At 54.7% G+C, this 10,084-nt stretch overlaps 1 protein-coding gene across 4 annotated transcripts; it reads right to left on the bottom strand.

Annotated features, from left to right (window-relative positions):
• Nucleotides 1–2,776: 2,776 nt before the first annotated feature.
• REPIN1 (replication initiator 1) lies at nucleotides 2,777–8,044 on the bottom strand. 4 transcript variants are annotated; one of them, XM_082847078.1, is made up of 3 exons: nucleotides 7,573–8,044; nucleotides 6,713–6,898; nucleotides 2,777–5,157 (listed from the first exon to the last, which is right to left on the bottom strand). In XM_082847078.1, the coding sequence occupies exons 2-3, from the start codon at nucleotides 6,855–6,857 to the stop codon at nucleotides 3,443–3,445; spliced, it is 1,860 nt and encodes a 619-aa protein (XP_082703204.1). In that variant the 5' UTR covers nucleotides 6,858–6,898; nucleotides 7,573–8,044; the 3' UTR covers nucleotides 2,777–3,442. The 4 variants fall into 4 exon arrangements, with proteins under 4 accessions (XP_082703204.1, XP_082703202.1, XP_082703203.1 ...); XM_082847076.1 differs by having other exon boundaries at nucleotides 6,713–6,827; XM_082847077.1 differs by having other exon boundaries at nucleotides 2,777–5,154; nucleotides 6,713–6,827.
• Between the last annotated feature and the right edge of the window lie 2,040 nt (nucleotides 8,045–10,084).

Here is a 10,084-nt window from a genome sequence, read left to right as displayed (position 1 = left end):
CCGTATCCACAGGTTCCACATCTGTGATTTCAATCAACAGCAGACTGAAAATATTCAGGGGGGGGAAAAAAACTCCAGAAAGTTCCAAAAAAGCAAAATTTGAATTTTCCCAGGCACAGGGAACTATGTATATAGCATTTACACTGTATTAAGTATTGTAAGTAATCTAGAGGTGATTTAAAGTGTACAAGAGGACATGAGTGTGTAGGTTATATGCAAATACAATGCCATTTTATATATAAGGGACTCCAGAATCCAAAGATTTTGTTATCCACGGGGGGGCGGGGGGGGAGTGGGGGGGGGTTCCTGGAAACAATCCCCAGGGGATACTGAGGGACAACTGGGTTTTTGCAGGACCCTAATTGGTTCTATCCTCTACAGAAGCATTTGTAAAGTATAAAACCCTGCCCAGAGGCCGGAAATCACTAGGCCATCAACTATTCAAATAGAGTCTCATTCATCTTATTTTCTGAGTACCTAGTGAGAGTTCAACCAAGACTTGTGGAATTCCAGCATTGTAGCTCCACATCTGCCCCTGGCTATGAGTGGGAAAGTCATTTCCACTCTCTGGGCCTGTTTCTTCCTTCCACAGAGTGAAAGACTTCCTCCAGATTGACATTTCATGACCAAGGGTACTTCAAGGATGGAAAAAATGAAGCATACCTGGGATCCTATTTCCATGAAGCGAAAAAAGGGGAGGCTGCACGTGTGAGTTTGCAAATGCACAGGAAAAATGTCTGGAAGGCCACCCTCAAACTCTTTATGGGATTCAAAGAGAAAAGCCATGGGGTCAGGGGAGTGGGGGAAATAAAGAACTTTTACATTAAAAAATAAATCTACATTTTGTCTGTATTGTTTAATTTTGACAAGATAATTTAATACTTTTGTGATTATAAAAGAAGGAGAAACAAAAACCAAACCTGGACTCTTTAGAAGAAGGCAGCTCCCGTCAGCAAAGGGCTGACCCCTCCAACGGGGCAGTCCCTCCTTCAAGACTGCTGTCAGCATGTGCTCTGCTGAGCAAGGACTTGGGACCCACTTGGCCCCCTAAGAGACTTGGGGAGGAACCATGGGCAAGTTCACTCTGTTCTTACTTTACCAGCCCCTTCAAGGCCACTTCCATGGCTTTCCCTGAACTTTGGTCCTCTCCTCACCATCTCTGCCCAAAAGCAGCGGGCAGCATAGCATTAGAGGACACAATGCCGGGCATTTCCTTTACAAGTAATGGTTTTGCGAAAAGTCAGGAACCCTGATGAGATCCCCTCTACTTCACCCTTCCCCTCCGCCATCCTAACCCTGGATACCTGAGGACCTGTGCCCTGTTCCTTGCCCATAATCCCCAGACATCTAGCTACTTTCCTCGTCACCCCGCAAAAAGCACTGCTCCCGTCACTTGAAGCCCTGAGCTTCCTTAGAGAGACATATTTAAGTGAGGATTTCTGGAGACAGTGCTCCCAGGCCCTGAGAGAGAATTTGCCACCAACTACACAGGTTTGTTTTTTTTGTTGTTTTTTTTTTAACTACACAGGTTTTGAAGTGGCCTCCTACCCCCATAAAGCAACATAAGGCTCTGTCTGCTTCCATCCTACACACCTGGAACCCCACCAAACCCTCATCCATCTCTCTCCACTCACGATCTGTGTACAGGTATAAGTCCCCCCAGACTTCGGCCTCTTTGGGGTAAGACTCTTATTTTTGTAAACCCCCAGTTTCCATCACATCAAGCACACAGTAGACATTTAATACTTGTCTTCACCAAAAGCAGCAGCACTGCAGTTGCTCAATAAACATGCAACGGTGGTCAAGAGCCTGGGTTTTGGGTTGAACACACCCGGGTTTGTATTGCCTCTGCTGATTACCAGTTATATGACCTTGAGCAAATGTTTTCATCTGTAAAGAAAGAGTACCTGCCGAACTCTAAATTGTTAGATAATTGAACTTCTTTGCAAGGTGCCATGATATTAACAAACTGTGGTTGCACCAGGCTCGGTGCTGGAAATCTATGCAGAAACTACTAAGACAGACAGGAAAAGGGCCTATTGATACCTGCCGAAAACAGGCACTCAAATGCACATGAAGCAACCAGTGCAGGGAAGCGTACACGTCTGCTACAGATACGGGAACGGTAGCAGGCCAGCCAGGGAGGCACAGCAGGACAGAATCAAGTCAGACGTTTTCTCCCTGACAACTGACACCCAGCAAGGCTGACTTGACCCCTAGAGAGGAAACCCCACTTGCTGGGTGTGCCTGACCCCACCTCGGGGAAGTACGGGCGGGGTGCAGAGAAGCTTGACAAGCCGGCCACTCGGCCTGTCACCCCCCCCAACGCCCAACCCCGTCGGAGGAGAGCTGCTGCCCCTCCCTCCAACTCCACAGCTCCCCAGGACAAAGGAACACTTCTCAGCCACCGGTTCTAAAACCAGATCTTTATTCTCTAGTTTGAAAAGGAGGATAAGTGGTTGTGTTTAGTTCCAGAGAACAAGGCCCAACAGTAGAAATTACAGGGAAGCAGACTTCATTCATTATAAGGAAGAATTTCTAACAATCAGAATTATCCTACAGTAGAACCAGGGCCTGGGGGGGTGGGGGTGGGGGAACTCCCTGTCACCTAAGTATTCAAGCAGAAGCTGGGCATCCAGACGCTAGAAATGCTGAAGGGGAAACTCACCCCCATTTCCCATCAGCTGGCCCTCCGTTATCAACGGGGCAGTCCTCCCCACTACATGCCGAGTTCTGAAGGGAGTGAAGGCAGGCTGCGGTGTTCAGACAAAAGCCCTGGGAGGCTGGTGGGTAAAGCAAGTCAGACAGGTGGGGAGATGCCCAGGGCAGGGGACTGGATCCTCTGGGAGGAAGGCGAGCCAAGCACTAACAGTAGATGGGTCTCTCCAAACCTGGGTGCCTGTGCAGGGGCAGGACGGAGGGGATGTGGTGAGGCAGGCTGGAGCAGCTCGGCTTCGCCTCCCAGTACTGGAAAAGGCCCAGGTGCCGCCCGAGGCCGGCAGGTTCTCCCAGGTATATCCATCTGGTCCACTTTTCCTCCTGGGCGCTCATTCACTAAGGACTGAACCACACCTACTTCCAAAAAACGAGCTGAAGGAACTCATAACAGACAGAGACATTAAGGCGTTAACACCAGAGGAGAGGGGTCTTCCTGTCCACTGGTGGCCCCTCCGGCCGGAGGGCTCTAAGGGGTGGGTGGAGCTGCTATTGCTACTTTTCCAGGGCGCAGGGCAGTCAGGACTGAACCTTAGCAAACACCAGCTGGAGGCCAGGGTCCCTGCTCTGCAAGTGGACTCCCTGACTGCAGGGGTAGAGGACCCCCCTCTCTAACGGGGCAGGCTCACTCCTCCTCTCCCCTCCCTGCCTACAAGCAGTGGCACAGGGCACAGTATGAATGATGCCCAGGCCCGACCTCCCTCGGCCCCCCCCCGCCCCTGCCCCCTCAGACATCATGCTTCTTCTGATGGGCCAGGAGCTTCTCCTCGTCGTCAAAGGTCTGGCCACAGATGGCGCAGCAGAAGGCGCCGTCCCGGATGTGGCTCTTGCGGTGGGTGATGAGGTTGGACTTCTGACTGAAGCTGCGGTCGCAGTCGGGGCAGGCGTAGGGGCGCTCGCCCGTGTGGATGCGCCGATGCGACACCAGGTTGGACTTCTGGCTGAAGGCTTTGCCGCAGTCGGGGCAGACGTAGGGCTTCTCGCCGGTGTGGATGCGCCGGTGTGCGGCCAGGTAGGGCTTGTGGCGGAAAGCTTTCCCGCAGTCCGGGCAGACGAAGGGCCGCTCCGGCGCGTGGTCGCGCCGGTGGGCGGCCAGGTGGCTCCCCTGGGAGAAGCGGCGCCCGCACTCCTCACAGGCAAAGGGCCGCTCGCCTGAGTGGACCCGGGAGTGGGCCACCAGGTGGGTCTTCTTGCCGAAGTTCTTCCCGCACTCGGCGCAGGTGAAGGGCCGCTCGCCCGTGTGCTGCCGCTGGTGGGCCCGCAGGAAGCGCTCCAGCCGGAAGCTCCGCCCACAGTCCTCGCAGCTGTAGAGAGAGGGCGGGGCCTCCGCCTGGTGGCCGGGGGGCTCCCCTGGGGCCTCCAAAGGCTCCGGGGCCGGCTTCAGCGGGGGCTCCGGGGCGGGCTCTGACGAGGGCTCCGGGGGGCCGGCGGGAAGCTGGGGGCTCCCCGAGCGGGGGGCACCCTGGGCAGACCCTTCGGAGCGCTTGTGGATCTTGCTGTGCGACAGCAGGTTGGGTTTGTGGCGGAAGCGGCGGCCGCACTCGGTGCACGGGTAGGGCTTCTCGCCCGTGTGGATGCGCCGGTGCGAGGTCAGGTAGGGCTTATTGGTGAAGCGCTTCCCGCACTCAGGGCACTGGTGGGGCCTCTCGCCTGTGTGCACGCGGCGGTGGGCGATCAGGTTGGGCTTGTGGCGGAAGCGCTTCCCGCAGCAGGTACACTGGAAGGGGCGGTCGACGGCGTCTCCACCGGGCCGGGGCGCGGTCACCGCAGGACGGCCCCGAGGCCGAGGCCCGAGGGCCTTGGCCGCCGCTTCCTCCAGGGCTTCGGCCACGTGAACCCGCTTGTGAGCAACCAGCTGGTCCCACTGCGCGAAGCTGCGGCCGCAATTGCCGCATATGAAGGGCCGGGCCTCGGGCGCCGGGGGGTGGCAGCGCCGCAAATGGGCCCTAAGCTGCTTTCTCCGCCAGAAGCGTCTCTCGCAGTCGGGACAGGCGATGGGCCGCTTTGCCGCCGAGTGGGCCAGCAGGTGCAGAACCAGGGCCACCCAGCCTCGGAAGCTCTGCCCGCAGAGGTGGCAGGCAAAGCCCAGGTCTGGGGTGGCGGCGGCATGGACCTGGCAGTGCAGTGCCAAGAAAGGGGCGTGGCGGAAGCGACGGCCACACTCGGGACAGGGCAGGGGCAGCCGGGCCTGGCAGCGCCGGGCATGAAGCCAGAGGGCCACCCAGCCCGGGAAGTGCCTTCGACAGTGGGCACAACGATGGGCCCGACCTAGGGCCCGGCTGCCCGGCTGGGCCACGGCAGTGCCTTGTGACCTCAGCCCTTGGGGCTCCTTCTCCAGGGTCTGGGGCGACTCCTGGGAGGGCCCAGAAAGGAGTCGCGGCTGGGTGGGGCCCATGGCCACGGGGCCCCTGCAGCGACGTTCCAGCATCGGTTCTTCCTCTGCTGGGGGTGGAAAGGCACAGTCACTCTACAGAGCCACACAGCCTGCCCCCAGCTCCTCCCCTGCAGACCCCAGGCCCAAGAGGAGCTCGCCCCCTCCACTCCTGGGGCCCTGGAATCTAGACTACTAGACTACTCTTCTATTTCCTTGTATTATATGATTTAAATCTTGGGCTTCCAGATACCATTTCAAATATATCTGTCTTTAATTCTTTTTTTTTTTTAAGTTGAAGATATTTAAATTTATTTTTACTTTCCCACATCACTAATCATGGGTATGAGTGGCTTGTATCTCCATCCGGAAAACATAGCACTATCAAGTTACTATTACATCCAGTGGAGAACTCAGTCTTTGGGTTAATTAAGTCTTTACTGACCCTGGAAACTACCAGAAGGAAGAACCCTGACACTCCTTGGAATCCCCCTCAGCCCGTGTCTGGCATGGAGTAGACACTCCGGTGCTGGCTGTATGAACATTCCTGCCTTAGGACGGAGCAGAAAACGCAGTCACCTCTCCCTACAGCGCTTTACGCTTTTCCAAGTATTTCCCTTCTGCCCTCTCCTTATTTCTACTATTTCCTGTTGCCGTATCGGAGCTTCACAGCAACTCAGTGAGGCTGGACCAGAGGTATTAAGTTCCCTGTTTCATAGATGGAGCAACGGTGAGGCATAACAGGGTGATGGGACTTGCCCGAGGGCACAGAGTGAACCAACAGCAGAAGCAAGACTAGGGGACAAGTCTTCTAAACTCCCAGGCCAGTGTTCTTTCCTCTAAAATACCTGAGTTTGTAAAGATCTCACAGAAAGAAATTCCAGTGGCCTCTCATTCCTATGATCCTCTCCTGGGCTCTAATCTAATCCAATCTTGGGGAAGGCACTTTGGCCTCCCTAACCTCGGTCTCTCACGGGAGCAGCCTGGAGCGCCAGTGAAAGCGGCTCTTCTCAGGACCAGGAGGGGAACACCGGATGCTACTGCCGGCCCAGCATGATGCCAGGCCACTGCTTGCCCAGACTGTGCCCACATTCTCCCCGCCTGCCCTCCTCCACCCCCACACACAATTTGGCCGTTTAAGGAAGGAGAGCGCTCTTGAATCCCAGGAACGCCCGCAGCCTGCTGCCCTCGGGGGCGCTCCTGTCTCTGCCTCCCTCGGGTGATAGGGATTATTGGGGCAAGAAAAGGGGTGAAAGGAAGAGACTGTAATCTCTGGCCCCTACCGGTCCTGCCCCAACCCCGCCAGGGGCTGCCCCACATTCGGCTCTTCCAGAGCCTGGGAGCGCAGATTCCTGCAGGGTGGAATGACGGATAGACTCCTCGGGACCTTCACTGCCTGCTCACAAGTTCCAGACACATCCTCCTCATTTCCGCAGAGCCTGTACTCCTCTCCAGAAGCACAGACATGACTCATTCCCAGCGGTCAGAATGAGCACAGGGAAGACTCCCAGGATGTGAGAACGTGACCCCTTCCCCACAGGCACCCTCCTTCCACCAGGATGGGGAGGCCTGAGCACAGGGGCCATGGAATGGTTCGAGAACCCAACAAAGAAGGCCACACTCTACCCTGCAGGCTGCGGAGCTGGAGACGAGGCTTTTCCCAGCTCCTCCCGGGGATGTTCCTGCGGCTGGAGCGCCTGCTGCCGCCCACACTCTGGTAGTCCCCAGACGTCAGAGAAAACTGCAGCAGTAAAGACACCCCTACCCCCATGGCAGAGCTCAGACCTCTGAGGGCAGAGAGGCCAGCCTTACCTGTGGGGAGGGGAGAAAAAACGTGCGTGAGGCTGTGAGCTCCCCCAGGGCAGTCATCTTTGTGTCCTCGCCAGCCTCCCCTCCCCCACCCTGCCCCACACCCCGCCTGGCAGTGACCTTAATGGATACTGGATTAATAAATGAACGTGCCCCCTTCACCAAGGAAGCACAGGGCCGCGTTTGAGGGTCACTTCCTCCACTGCTAAGGTCACAGCATGAATTATCCAGGCCGATGGCGAAAAGGCCGGCCTATGGCAGGAACTCTGGAATCCCTGCTGGCTCCCCTCCCCCCACCCTCCTCCCAGCAGGAATTCCAGGTCTGTTTCCCAGGGGGCTGCGCAGGCGAGCTCTGGTGACAAGGACTCGGTCAGAATCCGCTGGCGCGTGCTGGGTGGCAAAGGGCCGTGGAGACCCCACACCCGCCTTCTGTATTCGCGCGTGTTCCCCCCGTCCACGTTCGCGGACACACTGCTCCGCGCTCCCCGAGGGGGCCCTTTCCGGTCCCCACGCAGAGCGCAGCTCGCGGAGCCTGTGCGCAGGTGCGCGGACTCGCCCCCCCAATTCGGTCCAGCAGTGTGCCCCCCCCAAACAGCGCGCACTCGGTCACGCGCCCGGCAGGTAGGGCCGCCCCACCACGGGCCTGCGTGGAACCCCGCGTCCTGCCCGGGTCGAACCTCTCTGGCGGGGAGCGCGGAGGCGCGTCGCGCGTCCATGAGGCCGGAAAGCCGGCGCCGGCGGCCGCGCTCCCCACCCCGCCGCGGCGACAGCAGCAGGTTCGAGTTCACCACTGCCAGGCCCGTGCCCAGCCCCCCCGCCGGTTCCCAGCGCCACGTGACTACAGGAGCTGCCGAGGGTCAGTCGCGGGCTCGGGCCGGCGGTCGCGGCCGGAGGGCGGGGCGGGCAGCGGGGCCGGCCGCGCGGGATCCCTCCCCCGCCCCCAGCGCCCCCTCGCGGCCCGGGCCCGGGCCGGGGGCGGCCGCCGCGGGCCCGACTCCGTTGCCATGGCGACCACAGCCCGGATTTTCCGGGATGAGCCCGGCTCCAGTTTCCCGACCCTTTGTCCCAACGGAGGACGCACGTCCCTGGGCGACCGCGTGGTCAGCCTGCGGTCACTTGGCTAGATCCGGCTTCGCTGGCCTAAGCGCTCCTAGCTGGCCCGAGCCTTCGAGAGGGCGCCTCCCACCCCCGGGCCGCCCCCTCCTCTTCTCCTGCCACCTCGACCTTTGGCCGCGCCGCGGAACCTGATACCGCAGGGGCTGAGCCTGGCGGGGGGCGCGGCTGACCCGAAAGTCTGCCTTGTGGGTTGTTCAGAGCTGGAGGAAGGAAAGGCCCGATCGGGTGAACTTTGAAACGGGAATGCCCTCGCTTCCAGAAATTAGCGGAGCGCAGGCGTCCCGGCTTCCGCGGCCGCGGGGCGCGGGTCCGGGTCCGGGGCGCAGGGCGGTCCTCGTCCTCGGGGCGTTTCGCTTGGAAACGCACCGCAGCCAGTTGGCGAGTGCGGAGTCAGGTGCGAGTCTTGCGTTCGTGACTCATCGGCTAGCAGGTGGCCTTGGCTTTCCGCACGAAACACTTCCTTGATTTTCCAGGCTTGTACACTTTCACGTACTTTTATGTTTTGCAACACAGGCAACTTTCTAATTATACAATTATTTTTAAAGCACAAAATCTGTTGCATTAATAGGAAATGAAATACAAAAATCTCTCATACTTTACCTCCTAGAGTCAATTACACTTAATATCTTAGTATGTATTATCGGGCATTTTTTTTAATGCTTATCTATGCGTTTGACGTTATTGGGATAATGCCTTACAAAGATGTATTCTGCCTTTTTCACTGAACACTACTGTGAATTTTCTGACATTTTATTAGATATTCTTTTTTTGATATTCTTTTATAACATGATTCTTAATCGCAGCATAAATGCACACAACTTTTCTACTTTTCTATATCATTGTGGATTCATGATACAGGAGCTGCCGAGGGTCAGTCGGCATATGCTTTTATTGCACATACTTGATTTAAAAATTCTGGAAGTGGGGAACTGATAGGTCAAAGGCAAAGTATATTTTTCAAATGTTTTCTAAACTATCTTCGAGGAAAATGTATTGGTTTTCTTTTGAGAAATGCCCCTTTTTCCATATCCTGGAAAACACAGGCTATTTTTTTAAATTTAATTTAAAGTTGTTATTTCTCATTGTTTTGAATGTTGTTTCTTTAATTACTAGTTAACTGGCTTGTTCTTCCACGTAGTTATTTATTAACTGTTTGTATTTTCTCTTGTGTGAATTTGCTTTTGTCCCTTTGCCCACTTTTCTATTTGTCCATTTTAAAAAGTTGGGAAATTGACTCCTGCGTATATATCTGAAGAAAACGAAAACATTAATTCAAAAAGATACATGCACCCCAATGTTCATAACAGCATTATTTACAATAGCCAAGATACAGAAGCATCCTAAGTGTCCATCAGAAGACAAATGGATAAAGAAGTTGTGGTGTACATATACAGTGGAATACTACTCAGCCATAAAAGAATGAAATGTTGCCATTTGCAACATGGAGGATATTATGCTTAGTGAAATACACAGAGAAAGACAAATGCTGTATGTTATCACTTATATGTCAAATCTAAAAAAAAACACAAACTAGTGAATATAACAAAAAAGAAGCAGACTCACAGATATAGAGAACAAACTAGTGGTTACCAGCAGGGAGAGGGAAGGAGGGAGGGCAAGATAGGAGTAGGGGGTTAAGAGGTATAAACTACAAGAGGTATAAAATAAATAAGCTACAAGGATACATTGTACAGAACAGGGAATATAGCCGATATTTTATAATAACTATAAATGGAGCATAATCTATAAAAATTTTGAATCACTGTGTTGTACACTTGAAACTAATATCTTGTAAATCAACAACACCTCAAAAAAAGTTGGGAAATTGGTTTTACAATATTTCACATTGTTTGGGGGACACTCCTTATACAGTAAAAAGCCTTTCATGGTTTCTGCCTTCGGTGTTATGTTTAGAGCACCCACACCATCCCTCCCCAAATGAAATTTTATGCTTGTATTTTTGTCACAGAAAGTAAGTTTTAATATCTAGTAGTGTAAGTACTCCCCCTATGACACAGATTCCTTTTTTTCCCCACAACTTTCTTGGCTAAAATCACTCTCTTATTGCCTCTC

This window comes from Leucopleurus acutus (assembly GCF_964270905.1).
Source record: "Leucopleurus acutus genome assembly, chromosome: 9".
NCBI lineage: Eukaryota > Metazoa > Chordata > Mammalia > Artiodactyla > Delphinidae > Leucopleurus > Leucopleurus acutus.
This window is presented reverse-complemented; position numbering and strand designations above follow the sequence as displayed.